At 45.2% G+C, this 25,058-nt stretch overlaps 1 protein-coding gene across 3 annotated transcripts in view; it reads right to left on the bottom strand.

Moving 5' to 3' along the window:
* CUNH6orf58 (chromosome unknown C6orf58 homolog) overlaps positions 1-17,429 on the bottom strand; it is a 101,954-nt gene extending 84,525 nt beyond the window's left edge. For all 3 annotated transcript variants that reach the window (XM_089686463.1, XM_089686462.1, XM_089686464.1), the window contains exon 1: positions 17,101-17,429. In XM_089686463.1, the coding sequence (XP_089542589.1) occupies positions 17,101-17,410 (310 nt within the window). In that variant the 5' untranslated portion in view covers positions 17,411-17,429. The remainder of the gene's footprint in view (positions 1-17,100) is intronic.
* Positions 17,430-25,058: the final 7,629 nt, after the last annotated feature.

The raw sequence follows: 25,058 nt of genomic DNA, 5'->3' as shown, positions 1-25,058 counted from the left end.
TACTCTCAGTCAAAGCCTTACTATCTTTCTGAGGGCAATGATACATTTCTGCTAAATATACATTGTGAAAATCTTCAATGAAATAACAGTAGGAACATTCACCTAATTTATCCAATCACCTGGAAAAAAAATGCCCTGATCACTTTCAATACCCAATTGTGTGCCGATTCTTCAGTGAAGATTTTCAACTTCTTAAGTAAATCAGTATCATTATGTTTGTGACTAGAGATGAGCGAAGTATTCAAAAATTCGATTCGGCTGATTCGGCGAATTCGAGGAATAAATTTGATTCGATGCGAATATATTCGCTGCGAATTTAACTTATAAAAAGGGTTTCTAGGCTTCAGAGAGCCTTTATATTAGTGCAGAACACTGTACCTTTAATTTAAATGCCCTTGGAGTCTGCTGGGGAAGAGAAATAATACTGTCAGTCAGTATGACATGCAGATGAGTGCCGTCGATCTTAGAATCACCGCACACTTCACTCATTTGGGCAGTCACGGGGCCAAAACCAGAGTGTGGAGCCACAGTGTGGCGGTGGAGGCAGCAGCAATGGGAGGCCATACAGCACCCTATGACAAAATGGAACCCACCAGCAGTGTGAGGAGACCTGAAAGTGGCACATGGCAGAGTGTGGCGATGGAGACAGCAGCAATGGGAGGCCGTACAGGGACCCATGAGAGATTCTGGACCTGGCAGCAGCATGAGGAGGCGGTACAGGGGCCCATGGCAGATTACGGGCCTGGCAGCAGCAATGGGAGGCCCGTAATCTGCCAGCACCCTATGACAAAATGGAACACACCAGCAGTGTGAGGAGACCTGAAAGTGGCACATGGCAGAGTGTGGCGATGGAGACAGCAGCAATGGGAGGCCGTACAGGGACCCATGAGAGATTCTGGACCTGGCAGCAGCATGAGGAGGCGGTACAGGGGCCCATGGCAGATTACAGGCCTGGCAGCAGCAATGGGAGGCCCGTAATCTGCCAGCACCCTATGACAAAATGGAACACACCAGCAGTGTGAGGAGACCTGAAAGTGGCACATGGCAGAGTGTGGCGATGGAGACAGCAGCAATGGGAGGCCGTACAGGGACCCATTAGACACTCTGTACCTGGCAGCAGCATGAGGAGGCGGTACAGGGGCCCATGGCAGATTACGGGCCTGGCAGCAGCAATGGGAGGCCCGTAATCTGCCAGCACCCTATGACAAAATGGAACACACCAGCAGTGTGAGGAGACCTGAAAGTGGCACATGGCAGAGTGTGGCGATGGAGACAGCAGCAATGGGAGGCCGTACAGGGACCCATGAGAGATTCTGGACCTGGCAGCAGCATGAGGAGGCGGTACAGGGGCCCATGGCAGATTACAGGCCTGGCAGCAGCAATGGGAGGCCCGTAATCTGCCAGCACCCTATGACAAAATGGAACACACCAGCAGTGTGAGGAGACCTGAAAGTGGCACATGGCAGAGTGTGGCGATGGAGACAGCAGCAATGGGAGGCCGTACAGGGACCCATTAGACACTCTGTACCTGGCAGCAGCATGAGGAGGCGGTACAGGGGCCCATGGCAGATTACAGGCCTGGCAGCAGCAATGGGAGGCCCGTAATCTGCCAGCATCCTATGACAAAATGGAACACACCAGCAGTGTGAGGAGACCTGAAAGTGGCACATGGCAGAGTGTGGCGATGGAGACAGCAGCAATGGGAGGCCGTACAGGGACCCATGAGAGATTCTGGACCTGGCAGCAGCATGAGGAGGCGGTACAGGGGCCCATGGCAGATTACAGGCCTGGCAGCAGCAATGGGAGGCCCGTAATCTGCCAGCACCCTATGACAAAATGGAACACACCAGCAGTGTGAGGAGACCTGAAAGTGGCACATGGCAGAGTGTGGCGATGGAGACAGCAGCAATGGGAGGCCGTACAGGGACCCATGAGAGACTCTGGACCTGGCAGCAGCATGAGGAGGCGGTACAGGGGCCCATGGCAGATTACAGGCCTGGCAGCAGCAATGGGAGGCCCGTAATCTGCCAGCACCCTATGACAAAATGGAACACACCAGCAGTGTGAGGAGACCTGAAAGTGGCACATGGCAGAGTGTGGCGATGGAGACAGCAGCAATGGGAGGCCGTACAGGGACCCATGAGAGACTCTGGACCTGGCAGCAGCATGAGGAGGCGGTACGGGGGCCCATGGCAGATTACGGGCCTGGCAGCAGCAATGGGAGGCCCGTAATCTGCCAGCACCCTATGACAAAATGGAACACACCAGCAGTGTGAGGAGACCTGAAAGTGGCACATGGCAGAGTGTGGCGATGGAGACAGCAGCAATGGGAGGCCGTACAGGGACCCATGAGACACTGTGGACCTGGCAGCAGCATGAGGAGGCGGTACAGGGGCCCATGGCAGATTACAGGCCTGGCAGCAGCAATGGGAGGCCCGTAATCTGCCAGCACCCTATGACAAAATGGAACACACCAGCAGTGTGAGGAGACCTGAAAGTGGCACATGGCAGAGTGTGGCGATAGAGACAGCAGCAATGGGAGGCCGTACAGGGACCCATTAGACACTCTGTACCTGGCAGCAGCATGAGGAGGCGGTACAGGGGCCCATGGCAGATTACAGGCCTGGCAGCAGCAATGGGAGGCCCGTAATCTGCTAGCATCCTATGACAAAATGGAACACACCAGCAGTGTGAGGAGACCTGAAAGTGGCACATGGCAGAGTGTGGCGATGGAGACAGCAGCAATGGGAGGCCGTACAGGGACCCATGAGAGACTCTGGACCTGGCAGCAGCATGAGGAGGCGGTACAGGGGCCCATGGCAGATTACAGGCCTGGCAGCAGCAATGGGAGGCCCGTAATCTGCCAGCACCCTATGACAAAATGGAACACACCAGCAGTGTGAGGAGACCTGAAAGTGGCACATGGCAGAGTGTGGCGATGGAGACAGCAGCAATGGGAGGCCGTACAGGGACCCATTAGACACTCTGTACCTGGCAGCAGCATGAGGAGGCGGTACAGGGGCCCATGGCAGATTACAGGCCTGGCAGAAGCAATGGGAGGCACGTAATCTGCCAGCATCCTATGACAAAATGGAACACACCAGCAGTGTGAGGAGACCTGAAAGTGGCACATGGCAGAGTGTGGCGATGGAGACAGCAGCAATGGGAGGCCGTACAGGGACCCATGAGAGATTCTGGACCTGGCAGCAGCATGAGGAGGCGGTACAGGGGCCCATGGCAGATTACAGGCCTGGCAGCAGCAATGGGAGGCCCGTAATCTGCCAGCACCCTATGACAAAATGGAACACACCAGCAGTGTGAGGAGACCTGAAAGTGGCACATGGCAGAGTGTGGCGATGGAGACAGCAGCAATGGGAGGCCGTACAGGGACCCATGAGAGACTCTGGACCTGGCAGCAGCATGAGGAGGCGGTACAGGGGCCCATGGCAGATTACGGGCCTGGCAGCAGCAATGGGAGGCCCGTAATCTGCCAGCACCCTATGACAAAATGGAACACACCAGCAGTGTGAGGAGACCTGAAAGTGGCACATGGCAGAGTGTGGCGATGGAGACAGCAGCAATGGGAGGCCGTACAGGGACCCATGAGAGACTCTGGACCTGGCAGCAGCATGAGGAGGCGGTACAGGGGCCCATGGCAGATTACAGGCCTGGCAGCAGCAATGGGAGGCCCGTAATCTGCCAGCACCCTATGACAAAATGGAACACACCAGCAGTGTGAGGAGACCTGAAAGTGGCACATGGCAGAGTGTGGCGATGGAGACAGCAGCAATGGGAGGCCGTACAGGGACCCATTAGACACTCTGTACCTGGCAGCAGCATGAGGAGGCGGTACAGGGGCCCATGGCAGATTACAGGCCTGGCAGCAGCAATGGGAGGCCCGTAATCTGCCAGCATCCTATGACAAAATGGAACACACCAGCAGTGTGAGGAGACCTGAAAGTGGCACATGGCAGAGTGTGGCGATGGAGACAGCAGCAATGGGAGGCCGTACAGGGACCCATGAGAGATTCTGGACCTGGCAGCAGCATGAGGAGGCGGTACAGGGGCCCATGGCAGATTACAGGCCTGGCAGCAGCAATGGGAGGCCCGTAATCTGCCAGCACCCTATGACAAAATGGAACACACCAGCAGTGTGAGGAGACCTGAAAGTGGCACATGGCAGAGTGTGGCGATGGAGACAGCAGCAATGGGAGGCCGTACAGGGACCCATGAGAGACTCTGGACCTGGCAGCAGCATGAGGAGGCGGTACAGGGGCCCATGGCAGATTACGGGCCTGGCAGCAGCAATGGGAGGCCCGTAATCTGCCAGCACCCTATGACAAAATGGAACACACCAGCAGTGTGAGGAGACCTGAAAGTGGCACATGGCAGAGTGTGGCGATGGAGACAGCAGCAATGGGAGGCCGTACAGGGACCCATGAGAGACTCTGGACCTGGCAGCAGCATGAGGAGGCGGTACAGGGGCCCATGGCAGATTACGGGCCTGGCAGCAGCAATGGGAGGCCCGTAATCTGCCAGCACCCTATGACAAAATGGAACACACCAGCAGTGTGAGGAGACCTGAAAGTGGCACATGGCAGAGTGTGGCGATAGAGACAGCAGCAATGGGAGGCCGTACAGGGACCCATTAGACACTCTGTACCTGGCAGCAGCATGAGGAGGCGGTACAGGGGCCCATGGCAGATTACAGGCCTGGCAGCAGCAATGGGAGGCCCGTAATCTGCCAGCATCCTATGACAAAATGGAACACACCAGCAGTGTGAGGAGACCTGAAAGTGGCACATGGCAGAGTGTGGCGATGGAGACAGCAGCAATGGGAGGCCGTACAGGGACCCATGAGAGACTCTGGACCTGGCAGCAGCATGAGGAGGCGGTACGGGGGCCCATGGCAGATTACGGGCCTGGCAGCAGCAATGGGAGGCCCGTAATCTGCCAGCACCCTATGACAAAATGGAACACACCAGCAGTGTGAGGAGACATGAAAGTGGCACATGGCAGAGTGTGGCGATGGAGACAGCAGCAATGGGAGGCCGTACAGGGACCCATTAGACACTCTGTACCTGGCAGCAGCATGAGGAGGCGGTACAGGGGCCCATGGCAGATTACGGGCCTGGCAGCAGCAATGGGAGGCCCGTAATCTGCCAGCATCCTATGACAAAATGGAACCCACCAGCAGTGTGAGGAGACCTGAAAGTGGCACATGTTTGGGGCATGATTCATGGTGGATTTAGTCAGTTGTGTCAGGAACTGGTGGTTTGAAATCCAGACTAATCCACGCCTGATTCATTTTCACAAACGTGAGTCTCTCCACACTTTGGGTGGACAGTCGTGTCCTCCGCGGAGTTACAATACCTCCTGCCGCACTAAACACGCGCTCCGATGCCACGCTACTGGCCGGGCATGACAGCCTTTCAAGGGCAAATTCAGCTAGTTGGGGCCAAAGGTCAAGTTTCGTTGCCCAGTAGTCAAGGGGATTGTCTACCTCGGTTGGCAGGGTGCTGTCCAAGTAGGCCCAAGCCTGTTGTTTGAGCTCCTGCTCCAGGTCCACCTGATGCTGCTGCTGCTGCGGCTGGTTAGTAGTTTCCTCACTGCGCTGGTGAAGAAAGCTACTCATCATCGACTGCAGACTGTGGCAGCCGCTGCTGGTGGAGCTGCCACTGCTCCTACCACCCCACCCCTCCCCTGCTGCCATGGCAGCGGAACGCGAGCGCACAGGGCCCACAGTGTCTGAGGATGGACGTTGGCGCAGAAAGGCAGAGACCAACTGACTACATAGGTGGTTTTTATAGTACGTTATTTTGGCCTCCCTCTCAGCAGGTGTGAAAAAGGCCACCATTTTTGAACGGTAGCGAGGGTCCAACAAGGTGGACAGCCAAAAGTCATCCCTCTGTCTGATGGTTATTATTCGGCTGTCGCTACGCAAGCAACCGAGCATGCTATGGGCCATTTGTGCCAAGGAATGCGAGGGACTCCCTGCCTCCATCTCCACAGCATACTGCCACGGTGCGTCTGGGTCCTCTGTCTCCTCCTCCTCCTCCTCTATCAGATGCTCCTGCTCCTCCACTCCTGTCCGCTGAGTGGGAAAACCACCCATTTCACTCAATAATTCCTGAGCACCAATGTCCTCCTCTACCTCCTCCTCTTCTTCCTGTCCTGCCCCCACAAGGGTCATGTGGCGTTGAGATCTGTGCGCCACGTCTACCGCACCCTGACCAGCCATTGTTAACAGCATTTGTTCCAGGACGTGCAACAGAGGAATGACGTCGTTCATCCCATAGTCCTGCCGACTCACGAATAGCGTGGCCTCCTCAAAGGGCCTGAGCAAGCGGCAGGTGTCACGCATGAGCTGCCAATGGCTGACATTGAAGTTACACAGGGGAGTACCTTTATCCGCTTGTAACATCAGGAAATCGGTGATGGCCTTTCGCTGTTCGTAAAGGCGGTCTAACATGTGTAGGGTTGAATTCCACCTTGTTGCAACGTCGCAGATCAGGCGATGCTGTGGAATTCCGTTCTGCCGCTGCAGCTCAAGGAGGGTGTGCTTTGCGGTGTAGGAATGGCTGAAATGCATGCAAAGTTTACGTGACATTTTAAGGATGTCTTGCAGTAGGATGGTGGATTTTAGGAACCGCTTGACAACCAGATTGAACACGTGAGCCATGCATGGCGCATGGCACAACCTTCCTTGACGCAGAGCAGACACCATGTTCTTTCCGTTGTCGGTCAACATGGTTCCGATTTTCAGTTTGCGCGGAGACAGCCATCTGTCGATTTCTCTGTTCATTACACTCAGAAGTTCCTCCCCTGTGTGACTACGTTCGCCAAGGCATACCAGGTGCAGCACAGCGTGACACCGTTGCGCCCTGCACATGTGATATGCCGGTCGGGTAATGGGACTTGGCACGGGGGTGGTGGCTGAGGACACGGCGGAAGAAGAGGTGGTAGAGGCGGACATCTTTGCCGGACCAAGGACGTGCAAACGTGGAGGCAAAAGCGGCGTGACCTGTCCAAGTTGCTGGTGCGGCTGTGCCGGCACCACGTTCACCCAGTGGGCCGTAAATGACATGTACTGTCCCTGACCGTAGTTACAGCTCCACACGTCGGCGCTGCCGTGCACTTTGGCAGAGACCGACATGCTCAAAGACTGGCCCACCATCTCTTCTACATGTGAATGCAAGGCTGGCACTGCCTTTTTGGCGAAGAAATGCCGGCTTGGCACTCTCCACCGCGGCGCGGCACAAGCCATCATTTCTCGGAAAGGTGCTGAGTCCACCACTTGGAAAGGGAGGGACTGCAGCACCAGCAACTTGGACAGGAGGACGTTCAGCTTCTGCACCGTCGGGTGCGTGCTCGCAAACTGTTGTCTCTTGGAAACGGATTCCAAGAAAGACTGCTGACGAAATCCGTGAAGAGGAGTAGCAGGAGAAGGAGCATCTGAACGAGCGGAAGATGCCAACGAGCGACATCTCCCCTCAGCAGAGGTGTTGGAGCCTTGACTGGCTGATAGAGGGCTATTGACGTTGGGTGACGGAGCAAGTAACGGAGCGGGTGATGGAGCGGGGGCTGGGGCAGGCAGAACCGCCGTATCTTTATCACGGTTTTCCCAGGCCACCAAATGGCGACGCTGCATATGCTGCCGCAACGCTGTAGTCCCAACATGGGCCCCCTGGCCACGCTTGACTTTCTGGCCACATAGTCGACATACGGCTACGTTTACTTCCTCAGGCGGCTTGACGAAAAATTGCCACACCGCCGAGTAGGAAACTTTGCCCCCGCTACTCCTCACTGGCTGACTGCTACTTCCTCCGTGCACACCGGCACCACTACTGGCCGTGGTGGTAGGCTGCAGTGGAGCTGGTGCTCTACTCCGTGGCCGTTTGCCTCCACTGACACTGCTGCGACCCTGCTGCCTCCTGGGCAACCCACCGACTGTTTTGCTCGCTGCCAAGCTGGCACCCTCTTCTCCTGATGATGCGGAAGCAATAGCCTGATGACGACGAGGCTGCCAAGTGCGATCAGCCTCATCATCATCAATTAGGGTCTCCGCCTCACTACTAGCCCCCTCGGCTGCGTGTGGGTCAGGAGACAGACCTGTCTCTAGACCGGCTACCGAGCCACTCTCCTCGCCAGTACTTCTTCGCCTGGCTGCTGAAAAGGCGGATGTCTCCCCCCGTTCCTGACCGCCCTCTGTTAGCTCTTCCTCACTGTACAGTGGGGCTGAGCCCACAGCATGCGATACTTCGCTTGGTGAGGGAACACCAAAGGACAGGGGCAGGTAGAGGACACGTGATTTCAGTGGGCTTGCTCCCGGGCCATGCCAACTAACGGTTGTGTCTGGCGTACCCACCGACCGTTGGCTGTAGGTGTCAGAGGTGACCTGGGAAGAGGAAGACGACCGAGCCAACCAATCGATGACGGCAGGGTTGTCGGTGGAGACACGACCGCTGGATGACACCGGGAGCACTGGCCTCTGGCTGCGACTAGTGCTGCCTCGACCCCTTCCTCTGCTGCCACGTCTGCTTGCTCCTAAAACATTGCCTCCTCTGCCACTCCTCTGCATGTTGTCTGACATACTCTTTAATTCAACGATTCTGTGTCCCTGAGTAACAATTCTGTGTCCCTCAGTAACAATTCTGTGTCTGTCCTTGAGTAACAATTCTGTGTCCCTGAGTAACAATTATGTGTCCCTGAGTAACAATTCTGTGTCCCTCAGTAACAATTCTGTGTCTGTCCCTGAGTAACAATTCTGTGTCCCTGAGTAACAATTCTGTGTCCCTGAGTAACAATTCTGTGTCCCTCAGTAACAATTCTGTGTCCCTCAGTAACAATTCTGTGTCTGTCCCTGAGTAACAATTCTGTGTCCCCGAGTAACAATTCTGTGTCCCCGAGTAACAATTCTGTGTCCCTCAGTAACAATTGTGTGTCCCTCAGTAACAATTCTGTGTCCCTCAGTAACAATTCTGTGTCTGTCCCTGAGTAACAGTTCTGTGTCCCTCAGTAACAATTCTGTGTCTGTCCCTAAGTAACAATTCTGTGTCCCTGAGTAACAATTCTGTGTCCCTGAGTAACAATTCTGTGTCCCTCAGTAACAATTCTGTGTCCCTCAGTAACAATTCTGTGTCTGTCCCTGAGTAACAATTCTGTGTCCCTGAGTAACAATTCTGTGTCCCTGAGTAACAATTCTGTGTCCCTCAGTAACAATTCTGTGTCCCTCAGTAACAATTCTGTGTCTGTCCCTGAGTAACAATTCTGTGTCCTTCAGTAACAATTCTGTGTCCCTGAGTAACAATTCTGTGTCTGTCCCTGAGTAACAATTCTGTGTCCCCGAGTAACAATTCTGTGTCCCCGAGTAACAATTCTGTGTCCCTCAGTAACAATTGTGTGTCCCTCAGTAACAATTCTGTGTCCCTCAGTAACAATTCTGTGTCTGTCCCTGAGTAACAATTCTGTGTCCCTCAGTAACAATTCTGTGTCTGTCCCTGAGTAACAATTCTGTGTCCCTGAGTAACAATTCTGTGTCCCTCAGTAACAATTCTGTGTCCCTCAGTAACAATTCTGTGTCTGTCCCTGAGTAACAATTCTGTGTCCCCGAGCAACAATTCTGTGTCCCCGAGTAACAATTCTGTGCCCCTCAGTAACAATTCTGTGCCCCTCAGTAACAATTCTGTGTCCCTCAGTAACAATTCTGTGTCCCTCAGTAACAATTCTGTGTCTGTCCCTGAGTAACAATTCTGTGTCCCTCAGTAACAATTCTGTGTCCCTCAGTAACAATTCTGTGTCCCTCAGTAACAATTCTGTGTCTGTCCCTGAGTAACAATTCTGTGTCCCTGAGTAACAATTCTGTGTCCCTCAGTAACAATTCTGTGTCCCTGAGTAACAATTCTGTGTCCCTCAGTAACAATTCTGTGTTTGTCCCTGAGTAACAATTCTGTGTCCCTGAGTAACAATTCTGTGTCCCTCAGTAACAATTCTGTGTCCCTCAGTAACAATTCTGTGTCCCTCAGTAACAATTCTGTGTCTGTCCCTGAGTAACAATTCTGTGTCCCTGAGTAACAATTCTGTGTCTGTCCCTGAGTAACAATTCTGTGTCCCTGAGTAACAATTCTGTGTCCCTGAGTAACAATTCTGTGTCCCTCAGTAACAATTCTGTGTCCCTCAGTAACAATTCTGTGTCCCTCAGCAACAATTCTGTGTCTGTCCCTGAGTAACAATTCTGTGTCCCTCAGTAACAATTCTGTGTCCCTCAGTAACAATTCTGTGTCTGTCCCTGAGTAACAATTCTGTGTCCCTCAGTAACAATTCTGTGTCCCTCAGTAACAATTCTGTGTCTGTCCCTGAGTAACAATTCTGTGTCCCTCAGTAACAATTCTGTGTCCCTCAGTAACAATTCTGTGTCTGTCCATGAGTAACAATTCTGTGTCCCTGAGTAACAATTCTGTGTCCCTGAGTAACAACTCTGTGTCCCTCAGTAACAATTCTGTGTCTGTCCCTGAGTAACAATTCTGTGTCCCTGAGTAACAATTCTGTGTCCCTCAGTAACAATTCTGTGTCTGTCCCTGAGTAACAATTCTGTGTCCCTGAGTAACAATTCTATGTCCCTAAGTAACAATTCTGTGTCCCTCAGTAACAATTCTGTGTCCCTCAGTAACAATTCTGTGTCCCTCAGTAACAATTCTGTGTCTGTCCCTGAGTAACAATTCTGTGTCCCTCAGTAACAATTCTGTGTCCCTCAGTAACAATTCTGTGTCTGTCCCTGAGTAACAATTCTGTGTCCCATAGTAACAATTCTGTGTCCCTGAGTAACAATTCTGTGTCCCTCAGTAACAATTCTGTGTCCCTCAGTAACAATTCTGTGTCCCTCAGTAACAATTCTGTGTCTGTCCCTGAGTAACAATTCTGTGTCCTTCAGTAACAATTCTGTGTCCCTCAGTAACAATTCTGTGTCTGTCCCTGACTAACAATTCTGTGTCCCTGAGTAACAATTCTGTGTCCCTGAGTAACAATTCTGTGTCCCTCAGTAACAATTCTGTGTCCCTCAGTAACGATTCTGTGTCCCTCAGTAACAATTCTGTGTCCCTGAGTAACAATTCTGTGTCCCTGAGTAACGATTCTGTGTCCCTCAGTAACAATTCTGTGTCCCTCAGTAACAATTCTGTGTCTGTCCCTGAGTAACAATTCTGTGTCCCTCAGTAACAATTCTGTGTCCCTCAGTAACAATTCTGTGTCCCTCAGTAACAATTCTGTGTCCCTCAGTAACAATTCTGTGTCTGTCCCTGAGTAACAATTCTGTGTCCCTGAGTAACAATTCTGTGTCCCTCAGTAACAATTCTGTGTCTGTCCCTGAGTAACAATTCTGTGTCTGTCCCTGAGTAACAATTCTGTGTCTGTCCCTGAGTAACAATTCTGTGTCTGTCCCTGAGTAACAATTCTGTGTCCCTCAGTAACAATTCTGTGTCCCTCAGTAACAATTCTGTGTCCCTCAGTAACAATTCTGTGTCTGTCCCTCAGTAACAATTCTGTGTCTGTCCCTGAGTAACAATTCTGTGTCTGTCCCTGAGTAACAATTCTGTGTCTGTCCCTGAGTAACAATTCTGTGTCCCTCAGTAACAATTCTGTGTCCCTCAGTAACAATTCTGTGTCTGTCCCTGAGTAACAATTCTGTGTCTGTCCCTGAGTAACAATTCTGTGTCTGTCCCTGAGTAACAATTCTGTGTCCCTGAGTAACAATTCTGTGTCCCTCAGTAACAATTCTGTGTCCCTCAGTAACAATTCTGTGTCTGTCCCTGAGTAACAATTCTGTGTCCCTGAGTAACAATTCTGTGTCCCTCAGTAACAATTCTATGTCCCTCAGTAACGATTCTGTGTCCCTCAGTAACAATTCTGTGTCCCTGAGTAACAATTCTGTGTCCCTGAGTAACGATTCTGTGTCCCTCAGTAACAATTCTGTGTCCCTCAGTAACAATTCTGTGTCTGTCCCTGAGTAACAATTCTGTGTCCCTGAGTAACAATTCTGTGTCCCTCAGTAACAATTCTGTGTCCCTCAGTAACAATTCTGTGTCTGTCCCTGAGTAACAATTCTGTGTCCCTGAGTAACAATTCTGTGTCCCTCAGTAACAATTCTGTGTCCCTCAGTAACAATTCTGTGTCCCTCAGTAACAATTCTGTGTCTGTCCCTGAGTAACAATTCTGTGTCTTTCCCTGAGTAACAATTCTGTGTCTGTCCCTGAGTAACAATTCTGTGTCTGTCCCTGAGTAACAATTCTGTGTCCCTCAGTAACAATTCTGTGTCCCTCAGTAACAATTCTGTGTCTGTCCCTCAGTAACAATTCTGTGTCTGTCCCTGAGTAACAATTCTGTGTCTGTCCCTGAGTAACAATTCTGTGTCTGTCCCTGAGTAACAATTCTGTGTCTGTCCCTGAGTAACAATTCTGTGTCCCTCAGTAACAATTCTGTGTTCCTCAGTAACAATTCTGTGTCTGTCCCTGAGTAACAATTCTGTGTCTGTCCCTGAGCAACAATTCTGTGTCTGTCCCTGAGTAACAATTCTGTGTCTGTCCCTGAGTAACAATTCTGTGTCCCTAAGTAACGGTTCTGTGTCCCTAAGTAACGATTGTGTGTCCCTAAGTAACGGTTCTGTGTCCCTAAGTAACGGTTCTGTGTCCCTAAGTAACGGTTCTGTGTCCCTAAGTAACGATTCTGTGTCCCTAATACAGAGAGATCTGTCTCTCTTGAATGACCAGAGGCAAATGGAGAATTGTAAGATGGCCGCAATTTATAGCTCCACCATTACACAGTGCTGGCTGGCTGGCTGCTGATTGGCTAATGCGATCACATGTCATGAATGAATGCATTATGGGTCAGCGCGCCTTGTCTGCGCGCCTTCCCAGAGATCCCTGCTCCGTCGCCGCACATGTCGCCACCATTTTTGGAAAAATTTCGATTCGCGCATCCGAAGTCTGCTAATTTTCGGATTCGGCGCGAATCGAAATTTTTCTAATATTCGAAACGAATTCCACTTCGCCGAGTTCGATTCGCTCATCTCTATTTGTGACAGCTGACTAGAAACGTACAAATGTTAATATTAGTTTTAATGCAATAACAAGTACTAAATATTACAAGCGCAATTGATTGAAATAGCATTCAATTCCCCTCTCCCAGTAATAAGTAATTGTAACATCCACATCAAAATTTGGGCATTTTCTCAATAAGCAATTTGTTGTGGTTTTATCATAAATATTCATTAAAGCCCAACTCATGCCAAATAAAAAATTGCCCCATGCAAGGGAACTGTGCCTGCACTGCAGGGATTAATTGTTCATTTCTGTCTAAAGAAATATACTCACCCAATCCTCTGCACCTCCCCACAGCTAGACTTGTCCCCTCAGCTTCTCTAGCTCTAGCAGTCTAGGGTTCTGACATCATCAAGACCAGACCAGGGTCCGTAGCCCTGCCTGGATGTGAGGACGCAGAGGGACAGGACAATGCTAGATCATTGAAGAGCGCTGTCTGCATAGGGAGAGTTGGATCAGGTAAGTAAATCTCCCCCATGGATAAGACAAGCTATAAACTGCAGGGGATATTTTTTTTCAGCCCAAAATTGAGCATTCATTTTGTTGGGTTTTTCACAGTTACATAGTTAGTCTGGTTGAAAAATCTAGTTCAACCAATAGAAAAACACACACACACAAATAAAAAAAACAATTCTATGCTCAGAATTAATTCAAAGGAAGGCAAAAAAGACAATAAATCTAAATTGCTCCAGCAGGGAAATAAATTATTTCCGGATTCCCCGGGAGGCAATCAGATATTCCCTGGATCTAATATAATAATAATAATAATTGAACTAATACTCCTGATGCTAATACCTATAAATATAAGTATCCAGTTATATTTTATGCATTTAGGAAATAATCCAGGCCTTTTGAAGCAATTTAATGAGCTGGCCAGAACTAGCTGTTGAGGGAGTCTATTCACCATTTTCACAGCTCTTACTGTGAAGAACCCTTTCTCTGTTTGGAAGGTAAATCTCTTTTCCTCCAGACATAAAGTTTGCCCCCTTGTCCTTTTCTGATGACCTTAAAGTGAATAACTCTATACGAAGTTCACTATATGGACCACTTATGTATTTATACATGTTGATCATATTCCCTCTTTATTGCCTCTTCTCAAGAGAGAATAAATTCAGTTTAGCTAATTTTTATTCATAACTGAGCTCCTCCATGCCTCTTATCAGGTTTATTACCCTTTTTTGTACTTTCTCCAGTTCCCTAATATGCTTTTTGTGAACAGGTGCCCAAAAGCAAACTGCATATTCTAGATGAGGTTTTATTAATGATTTGTGCAGGGGCAAAATTATGTCTCTCTCTCTCTCTGGAGTCTATATCTCTTTTAATACAAGAAAGGATTTTGATCGCTTTAGAAACTGCAGCTTGTTCTCCTAATATGTATGATGTGTGCATGTTTTTAGCCCCCAAGTGCATAACCTTACATTTATCAATATAAAACCTCATTTGCCACATAGTTGCCCAATTAAAAAGTGCTTTGAATCAGCTTGTACATTTGGTGTTATCTGCAAACACTGAAATGGAACATGTAATCCCAAACTCTATATTATTTATAAATATATTAGAAAGTAAGGGTCCCAACACTGAACCTTGGGGTACACCATTAATAACCATAGACCATTCAGAGTATGAATCATTAATCACAACTCTCTGAATACGGCCTGTTAGCCAGTTTTCTGTCCATTTCCAAACTGATTTTTTCATGCCTGTAGATTTTACCTTACATATTAGCCATGTGGGGGGAACTGTGTCAAGCACTTTTGCAAAATCTAAGTATACAATATGCGCATCCACTCCTTTGTCTAAGTTTTTGCTTACCCTAAAAAAAAAAGAAATCAGATTTGTATGATTGCCTCCTGGGGAATTTGTATGAAACCTTCTGTCTTTCATGAAGCCATACGATCTGGTGTTTAAAATATTTTTTTTTCTAGCAAAAAATCATCTATGTGTTTTTTCATTCATTCATTTCTCCAGTATCTTCCCAGCTATAGAAGTCACACTAACAGGTCTGTAGTTACTTGGTAGAGACATTTATCTCTTTTTAAATACAGGCACCACATTACACCAATCCAGTGGAACCACACCAGTCATTAAAAAGTCTTTAGAAACAATGTTTTTTAAATAACAGAGCTCAACTCTTTTAGGACACCTGGGTGTATGCCATTCAGTCCAAGTGCTGTATTCATCTTTATTCTAAATATTTTTGGACCATATCAATGTTGAGCTATAGTGGTTCATTTGGGGCTTTGCCCATAATATCCCCATTATGGACTTGAGCTCCCCATATTTCTTTGTATACATAAAGCTGAAGAAGGTATTTAATAAATTTGCCCTCTAACTGTCCCCAGTCACCAACTGTAAATTATTTCATAAAAGGTCTACATGTTCAGACCTGATCTTTTTACTATTAATACATTTGAAGAATTTTTGGGGGGTTTGTCCTACTTTATTTTGCAACCTGTCATTCATTTTGGATTTTTCCTGCCTTGATTTCCTCACATATTGTGTTACATTCTTTGTAACATTTAAATAGCGATAGGGTTCCTTCATTTTTATATTTTTAAATTCATATACTTTTCTTATTATTTATAGCTTTTTCAACTTTGACAGAGAGCCACACAGGCTTTATTACCTTTTAAATGCATTGCCCATATTTTGCAGTGTGTTCACATACCATCTTTTGAAGTATTCCATTTCTGTTCGGTGTTCTTTGATGACAATATTTCCTCCCAGTGTAAATCTTGAAGAGCAGCCTTGGAAATTGTAATCCTTTAAAGTTAAGTGTTTTTAACTTTCCAGTTAGTGCTTGTTGCTTACAGCTAGCATGTAATGAAATCATGTTATGGTCATTGCTACTCAGAGGTTCTTTTATATGAAAACTAGTAATAAGTTCTGCATGGTTTGAGATTACTAGGTCCAGCAGAGCATGATTTCTAAGATGGGGCTTCTATCAAATCTAACATAAATTGTCTTGTAATAGGTATGTAATTTTCTGCACTTTAAGGGCTCGTTCACACTAGGCTGTTTTGCCAACGCTTGCCAAACGCCCCTATAGCGTTTGGCAAGCGTTGGTCCGGTGTTTGCAGAGCGTTTTTAACGCTCGGCAAACGCCGCATGCGCGGTTTAGCGGCGGTTGCTAGGCATTTGCCGAGCGTTAATAACGCCCCACAAACGCCTATAATGCATTTGAGTGGTGTTACCGCTCCGCAAACGCCCCGCAACCGCGTCGCAACCGCACCGCAAACGCCGGCCGGGCGTTTGCGGAGCGGCACCATAGACGAGAATAGGAGGCTTCAAAGCCTCCTGACTCGACCAGAGGCGTCCGTTTTGCCGCGACGCAACGCGACGCGACGCAAACGCTCCTGTTAGAACAGCACCATGTGCTGTAATGTGCAGAGTTGGCAGAGGCGTTTGGGAAGCGGTAAAAACGCTTCCCAAACGCCTCTCTGCCGCCTGCACACAAGGCTAGTGTGAACGTAGCCTAACTGTTCCAGCAGTGCCATTACTCCAGTCAATTTCAGGGTAGTTAAAATCCCCCATTATCATCACTTTCCCATCCCTTGCAGCCATTTCTAGTTGTGCAAGTAGCTGAGTCTCCACCTCCATGGTGTATACATTTTACAGAACTTTTATATTCATTATGTAGGTGGCTGCCTGGTACGCATTTTTTTTCTCAAGTGCTTTTTTTTTTTTAAATCCACCCCAAAAAAAAACAAAAAAACAAAACACCCCACTTTTACTTAGCTGTATTTCTACAAGAATTCAAATGCTTAATAGCATCTCCCTGCAGATCATAAGTCTGAAGAATATCTGTGGTGAATCTGCTGCAAATTAACCTGAACCTGTACAATGCAACTTGTATAATGCAAATTTTCAAAACATTTAATGAATGATTACTTAAGTTGAATACTAGTGGATATTGTAAACTCATTCTAAGCAATTTTACATTTTTGTAGATTTACACAGAAATTAATTCCAAGCTGTCCTGAGTCCCCAAGTAGAAAGATCAAGTTACCTGTCTGGAACTGCCATCCAAACTGCAGAGGTAATCCCCAAAGAATATTTCTTTGGTTTCCTGTTTTCGTCATATCCAGAAATGGCTCGGTAGCATTAAGTAATATTTTATACATCCCAATCCTTTCTAGGTAATCCCAGGGATTGATGACTGTTTTGCCATTTTGAATTTTAAAATCACTCAGGCTGCCGAGAGCAAGATCCCATCTAGGTGGAAAACCTTGTTTGTGGTCTGAAATGTTAGGATCAGCATTTGCAAAACCCAGGAGAAGCCATAGAAGAAATAACTGAGGCATCACATATAGTGTCATCACCTCAGCAGTGGACTGATTACAGCTTTTAGTCCCTGATCTTATATACTCTCATTCAATGTTATCTGATTTGTCACAATCTGCTGCTTTTCCCATGCTCTATACAGCTATTGCATGGACTTTGAATGTTTCAGGTCCTTAAATAAATACTATATGTTTGCTTAAAATCTGTTCACTTTTTCAAATGCAAATATTTCAGCTATGCATTTTAAATAGATTTTTCACTTCAGGCAAGGTTCATTTTTACAATACATCTTCCCTTCCCTTTCTAAAATTGTACCCAAAAAGTGCAAAAAAAGATCATGTTCAGGGAAAAATAGATAATATATTCACAATTGCCTGACTTCTGTAGTGCATGGGGTGAGGTCATAATTACATAGTTAATCTGGCTGAAAATAGACACAAGTCCAAGCAATTCAACCATCAGAGAAAAAAGACACATACACAAACAGAAAACCTCCATATACACTATCCTATACCCATAGTTGATCTTGAGGAAGGGAAAAAAAAACCCAATAAAGCATGATCCAATTTGCTCCATCAGCGTGGCAAAATTCCTTCCTGATCCCACAAGAGGGAACTGGATATTCCCTGGATCAAATTTACCTATAAATATTAGTATCCAGTTATATAGTGTACATTTAGGAAAGAATCCAGGCCTTTTTTTAAACAATCTATTGAGCTGGCCAGAACCAGCTTTTGGAGTCTATTCCACATATTCACAGCTCTTACTGTGAAGAAGCCTTTACATGTTTGGAGATTAAATTTCTTTCCCTCCAGACGTAAAGAGTGCCTGCTTGTCCTCTGTGATGACCTCAGGGTGAATTCACTATATGGACCACTTACGTATTTATGCATGTTGATCATATCCCCTTTAATGTCCTTTTCTCAAGAGAGAATAAATTCAGTTCCTCTAATCTTTCCTCATAGCTGAGCTCCTCCATGCCTCTTATCAGTTTGGTTGCCCTTCTCTGCACTTTCTCCAGCTCCCTGATATCCTTTTTGTGAATTGGTGCCCAAAATTGAAATGCATATTCCAGATGAAGTCTTACTAATGATTTGTACAGGGGTAAAATGATGTCTCTTTCGCTCTGCAGTCCATGCCTCTTTAATACAAGAAAGGTTTTTGCTCACTTTGGAAACCACAGCTTGGCATTGCATGCCATTATTAAAGTGTTACTAAACCCACAACAGTAAAATCAGTCTGTATACTGTATGCAGTAAAGCATGCTTGTTATACTCACCATGGAACCTAAGGGGTTAATCATCTACATTGTGTAAAAATGCTGTTTGATCCTGACTTCTCTGATCCTCCCCTTCTTCCGGTGTCCCCCTCTTATCTCCTGATAAGACATATCATGTGGAGACACTCTGCACATGCTCAGTTTGGTATGTATTGCTAGAGAGTTTTTTTGGGGGGAGAGTGCATGTGATCAGCACAGGGCCAATGAGCACTGTCCAGACAGAGGTTAGGGGTTCTGCATCCTCCTAGAGCAGAAAGAAAACGTCTCCTACAAGCTTTAACCAATGCTCTGCTGAACACTGAAAGAAGTCACACGACTGCTCTAACTGCTGATGGGAAAAAGTATTTAGCAGTTTCTATTTACTAAAATAGTTGCATGTTCTGTGTACTGTGGAAGACCAGATACAGTGAATGCAGGGTCCTGGGTTTAGTAACACTTTAAGCTTGTGATCTACCAGAACCCCCAGATCCTTCTCCACCATTGATTCCCCAATTGTACTCCCCCCAGTATGTATGATGCATGCATATTCTTAGTCCCCAAGTGCAAAACCTTACATTTATCAACATTAAATCTCATTTGCCACATAGATGCCCAATTATACAGTGCATTGAGGTTGGCTTGTAAGTTGGAGGCATCCTGTAAGGATGTTATTCCACTGCATAGCTTGGTGTCATCTGCAGTGAAATGGAGATTTAATCCCACAGCCTATATCATTTATAAATATATTAGAAAGTAAAGTTGGCCATACATGTATAGATTTTCGTTCAATAATTTTTGTTTCAAGAATATTCATTTGATTTTCTAATGGTTAGTGGGGTCAAATTGATATTCGTTTTCAACAGCAGTCACAGGAAAATTCGAAGGAGGAGGAAGGAAAACCTTTCTCGTTCAAGCGAATTTCGGCCAGTGTATGTGGTTATTGTTCAGAAATTACATTCATTTTAAACGTGAATGTTAAAAGCAAAATAAATTTTTCGAACAACATTCATCCATTCACTGCATGATCAAAGAATTTTCGTACGAATATTCTCGTCTGAAAATCTACACTCTATCTTAAGAATCCCAACACTGAGCCTTGGGTACACCACTAATAACCCTAGACCATTCAGAGTATGAATCATTAATCACAACTCTCTGAATACGGTCTGTTAGTCAGTTTTCTATCCATTTACAAACTGATTTTTTCATGCATGTAAAATTTACCTTACATATTAGTTTTTTTATTCATTTCTCCAGTATCTTCCCAGCTATAGAAGTTAAACTAACCAATCTGGTAAAGACTTTTATCTCTTTTTAAATATAGGAAACACATTGGTCTTACACCAATCCAGTGGCACCACACCATTCATTAAAAAGTCTTTAGAAACAATGACTTTTAAATAACAGAGCTCAACTCTTTTAGGACACCTGGGTGTATGCAATTCGGTCCAAGTGCTGTATTCACCTTTATTCTAAATATTTTTGCACATCAATGTTGAGATATAGTGGGCTATTTGGGGCTTTTCTTATAATATCTCCGTTATGGACTTGAGCTCCCCATATTTCTTTGTATACATAGAGTTGAAGAAGGTATTTAATACATTTGCCCTGTAACTGTCCCCAGTCACCATCTGTAAATTATTTCGTAAAAGGTCTACATGTTCAGACCTGATCTTTTTACTATTAATACATTTGAAGAATTTTGGGGGGGTTCGTCCTACTTTTTTGCAACCTGTCATTCATTTTGGATTTTTCCTGCCTTGATTTCCTCACATATTATGTTACATTCTTTGTAACATTTAAATAGCGATAGGATTCCTTCATTTTTATATTTTTTAAATTCATATATTTTTCTTATTATTTATAGCTTTTTTAACTTTGGCCGTAAGCCACATAGGCTTTATCACCTTTTAAATGTATTGCCCATATTTTGCAGTGTGTTTGCATACCGTCTTTTGAAGCATTTCATTTCTGTTCGGTGTTCTTTGATAACAATAGTTCCTCCCAGTGTAAATCTTGAAGAGCAGCCTTGGAAAGTTAAGTGTTTTTTATCTTTCCAGATAGTGCTTGTTGCTTGTAGTGCTTGTTGCTTGTAGCATTTAATGAAATCATGTTATGGTCATTGCTACTCAGAGGTTCTTTTATATGAACATTAGTAATAATCTCTGCATTGTTTGAGATTACCAGGTCCAGCAGAGCATCATTTCTAAGATGGGGCTTCTATCAACTCTAACATAAAACTGTCTTGTAATAGGTATATAATTTTCTTCACATTTATCTTATTTACTTTACATTATCAACATTAAACCTCATTTGCCACATAGCCTAATAAAACGGTACATTGAGGTCAGCTTGTAAGTTGGAGACATCCTGTAAGGATGTTATTCCACTGCACAGCTTGGTGTCATGTGCAAAGACTGAAATGGTATTTTTAATCCCAGAGCCTATATCATTTATAAATATATTAGAAAGTAAGGGTCCCAACACTGAACCTTGGGGTACATCACTAATAGCCCAAGACCATTCAGAATATGAATCATTAACCTCTACTCTCTGAATACGGTCTTTTAGCCAGTTATTTTTATCCATTTACAAACTGTGATAATGCCTCAAAAAAGCCCAGTTACAATATGCCTGACAACACTTTGACAAGCCTCATGGGGCTTTTTTGCGGCATTGGCACACTCGACCATACAGCTCATTTTTATTTATGTATCGTCATGTTGTGCTCCTTAAAAATAACCACATTGTCTTTTTCCAGAGCAGCCTGTATTTCTCCTCCTGAGGTTACCTGTGGGCTTTTCTTTGTATCCCGAACATTTCTTCTGGCAATTATGGCTGCAGTCTTTGCTGACTGGGGCATCCTGTTTTCTTTGTATTGCTTCCTTTCTGTGAAATATCTGGTGACCCTGCTAGTCCCCATGCTTTGCTATTTCAAACTGACCACACTAGGCATGACAGGGCATCCAAGGTCAGTATTTTACCTGTGCTGAGAGAACATAATGCTTGTCCTCCAATGGCTCCAAAACTTGTGCTGACACTCCCCCCCCCCCCCTTCTCGCACAGCTATTCACTGGAAGATGTGGAAATAACCAATGATGATATCAGTAGTTTAAATGTTTCTGTAGGGATATCATGTTTTGGTTAATCCGACTCTGCCAGGTTGCACCTCAGACTGCCAGGAGCTAAATGATGCTGTACTCCAGATCACCATCTGTCGTCTCATTAAGAGCATGCCCCAATGTTGACCAGTTTATGAAGGTGAGATCTGATGATCTCACTGGCCATCTCTTTAAAATATCTCCATCCCAGGTTCTCCAGCCGCTGGAGAATCTTGGTGAGAATCTGCTGTGATATGAAGAAGGCTTCTTTCTTTCTAATATCAGCACCAGCGAGGTTAAACATCGATATAAATTATAACTATATATGTATATGTATATTTGTGTTTTATACATAGTGTACAGTATATATATATATATATATATATATATATATATATATATACACAGTATAGTTATAATGTATTGTCGTTTAGGACGCATTCATACCTGAGCAATGCAGAATTGTTGGCAGAATTCCACAATTCTTGCCGCAATTCCAAATTGTGCTAAAATTGTGTTAAAGTATGCAGTGCGCTTTTGGGTGCCATTCATTGTTAATGGCACCCCAAATGCTGTTAGCATACATGGATTTTGCCGCACATTTTGACATTTGACAAATATGCTATCAACATGCCAAAATACGTATTGAAAAAACACACAACACTCCATACCCAAAAAAGGTTCAGTTTGGCTTTTTGGAGCCTTTTTAATGCACATTTTGGTGACGTTTTTAACAAGCATTTTGCTGCTTTTTTCAACGCACATTTTTAAAAAAATGTGAGCTGAAATTTTTATGTGCATTTGGTGCCTTTTAATGTTTTGGCTCCTTTTTTATCTCAGTTTTTGTGTGTGTTCTGGAAACACATGCAACATGCATACCATGTTTGTGGTGCCATTATTTGTTAATGACACCCAAAAGTGGCTAGCAGATGTGCAGTTTGCACATAAAAACTAAAGCAAAATGCACTTTAAAAAAGTGCCAAAATGTGTGTTACAAACCACACCAAAATACATGTTAAAATAACCTGTGCCAAAATATACATTAAAGTGCCTAGGGCTAGGTTCACACCTATGCAGGTTGCGTTTGAGCCGTTTCTGCATTGTGTTTTGCATTGCGTTTTTGCATTGCGTTATTGCCACGTTTTTGATGCATTTTGCAGGTTTTTTTACTGTTTTTATTGTTTTTGTTGCTAGACAAATTTAAAATGCAAAAAGAAAAATGCATCAAAAGCGTGGCAAAAGTGCATCAAAAACACAGCAAAAATGAATGCAATACATGCTTTTCTGCAGCGTTTCCATTGAAGTTTATAGAACCAAAAATGCAACTTTTTTCATTCAAAAAAGTCCCTGACCCCTTCCAAAAACGTACCAGGTGAAAACGCACAAGTGCGAACATGTCTCATAGGAAATCATCTTAAATGGACTGTACTGCATTTCTGCAAAACGCTGCAGAAAATGCTTAGGTGTGAACCTAGGGTAAATGTGTGTTTAGAAAAGCACCAAAATGCACATAAAAAAATCTCACCTCAAAATGCATGTTAAAAAAATACAGCATTTTAAAAAGCGGCAAAATGAATGTAAATAATGCTAAAATGCACAATAAAAAGGAGCCAAAATTTAAAGAATGTGCCAAAATGTACGTTAAAAAATATCAGTGGTAAGTGCTTATTATTTTCATGTAATGGTCTTTTTAACTTTGGTTTCACTGTTTAAACTCAGGTGATCTGTAATCACACAATTATTTCACAAGATCACATGCAGCCCTCCTCCTTCTACATAGATCTCAGCTGTGCTCAGAGGAAACACTTCTCTCTTCTCCTCTTGAGAACAAATGTTCTCTGCTTCATAAACAGGGGAACAGAGGAGAAGATTTTTCCCTGGGAACTGCAGAGAACTGAAATGAGATAAATTATCTCTGCTTAATAAACATACACCATAATACTGAAGCCATCAATTATCAGATCAACTGCACCTGGGAATTGGGTCTCAACATTTGCTAATTGCTGCAAGATGCATTCTGAGGAGGTTTTGTACTATGCGTTGCTTGTAACAGAAAACATTGGATATTGCTGCCAAATTTTGAAAGAGCAGACTAGGGAACAGTTGTTGGAATACATCTGTCTGGCTCACTCTCTTGAGTTGATCAGGGCAGAGTTTTGTTTGGAGAAATTCAGCCACTCATTCAGATCTGTGCAGTTAGCTTTGTCTAGTATCCCTAAGGGTAGTGATGATTTTTCTCTTCCTTTTTGTGTTTCTCAGGTGGAGTCTCTGGTGAGGCTATTGGAAGATGATAAACCCTATTTCTTTGAACATTATTTGGTATATTCACAAGAGGCTCTGCTAGATTGCATCGTTGCAGTACAAGGGAATTGTGAATTGAGTTTTGTTCAGCCTCTACTCCGAACCCGGTCAGATATTTCCTATACAGCTTCAGTTAACATGCGCCAATCCACTTCTGCCTCTAGACACCAGTTTGCTCAGAGATCCCCCTCTCGATTACCTGTAGCAACCACAGCTGCAGTTAAATATACTTTGCTTCCAACTGTATGTCAATATTCTGTCTTTACTAGCTAAAACAGAGAATCAGAGTGAGCGCACTAAAATCAAGTAAAAAAGCTGCTAGCATAATGGTAAACCCCTTAATCCTCAAAGTGGATAATAAAACAATTATGCAGAGCTTATTATAAAAATAAAAGGCATAACCTGTAAGCATTAAACTTGCATAAAAATGATGGTGCATAAAATGATAAAGTGACAAGTATAATGATTAATGGATGAAGGTATCTAAAAAGATAACATGGCTGATTATGATTAACTCATAATCCAAACATAGTCAAAATAAAGGTATATGCAAAAATCACTAATAAATGTAAGTCCGGTGACATTGTGAATGGATGAAATCCATAAAATATTGAATTAAGAATTCCGGTATTCCCAGTGAAGGCAGGATACAGTGCAGGTGACTTCTTGTGGAATAAAAATGAAATGTGCTTGCACTTACCAGAAGCGCAAAACAAATGTGCATATAGTGAATATCACATCAGCAATCTGGACCCTGGTAGTCATCAAGGGTCTGGTCACAGGAAGGGGAGAGGGGGGCTCCAATGGCTCACACACATTGGACAGCACTCCACACACGCAGCAGACCAATCCCATACACAGGTAACTGTGAAGGTGATTCCTTGGGCGATTTCAGCTACTTTATGTTGATTTGAACCCGAATTACTACTCCAACCATAAAGTGGCTCAAAAAAATGAAGCCACCAAAACAAAGGTGTAATAATAGTGTAGTCCATTTATTAATGATAAAAAGTAATAGCCAAT

The sequence above is a fragment of the Staurois parvus genome, unplaced genomic scaffold (genome assembly GCF_062004578.1).
Source record: "Staurois parvus isolate SC_StPar_1 unplaced genomic scaffold, SC_StPar_1.0 ptg000397l, whole genome shotgun sequence".
NCBI lineage: Eukaryota > Metazoa > Chordata > Amphibia > Anura > Ranidae > Staurois > Staurois parvus.
This window is presented reverse-complemented; position numbering and strand designations above follow the sequence as displayed.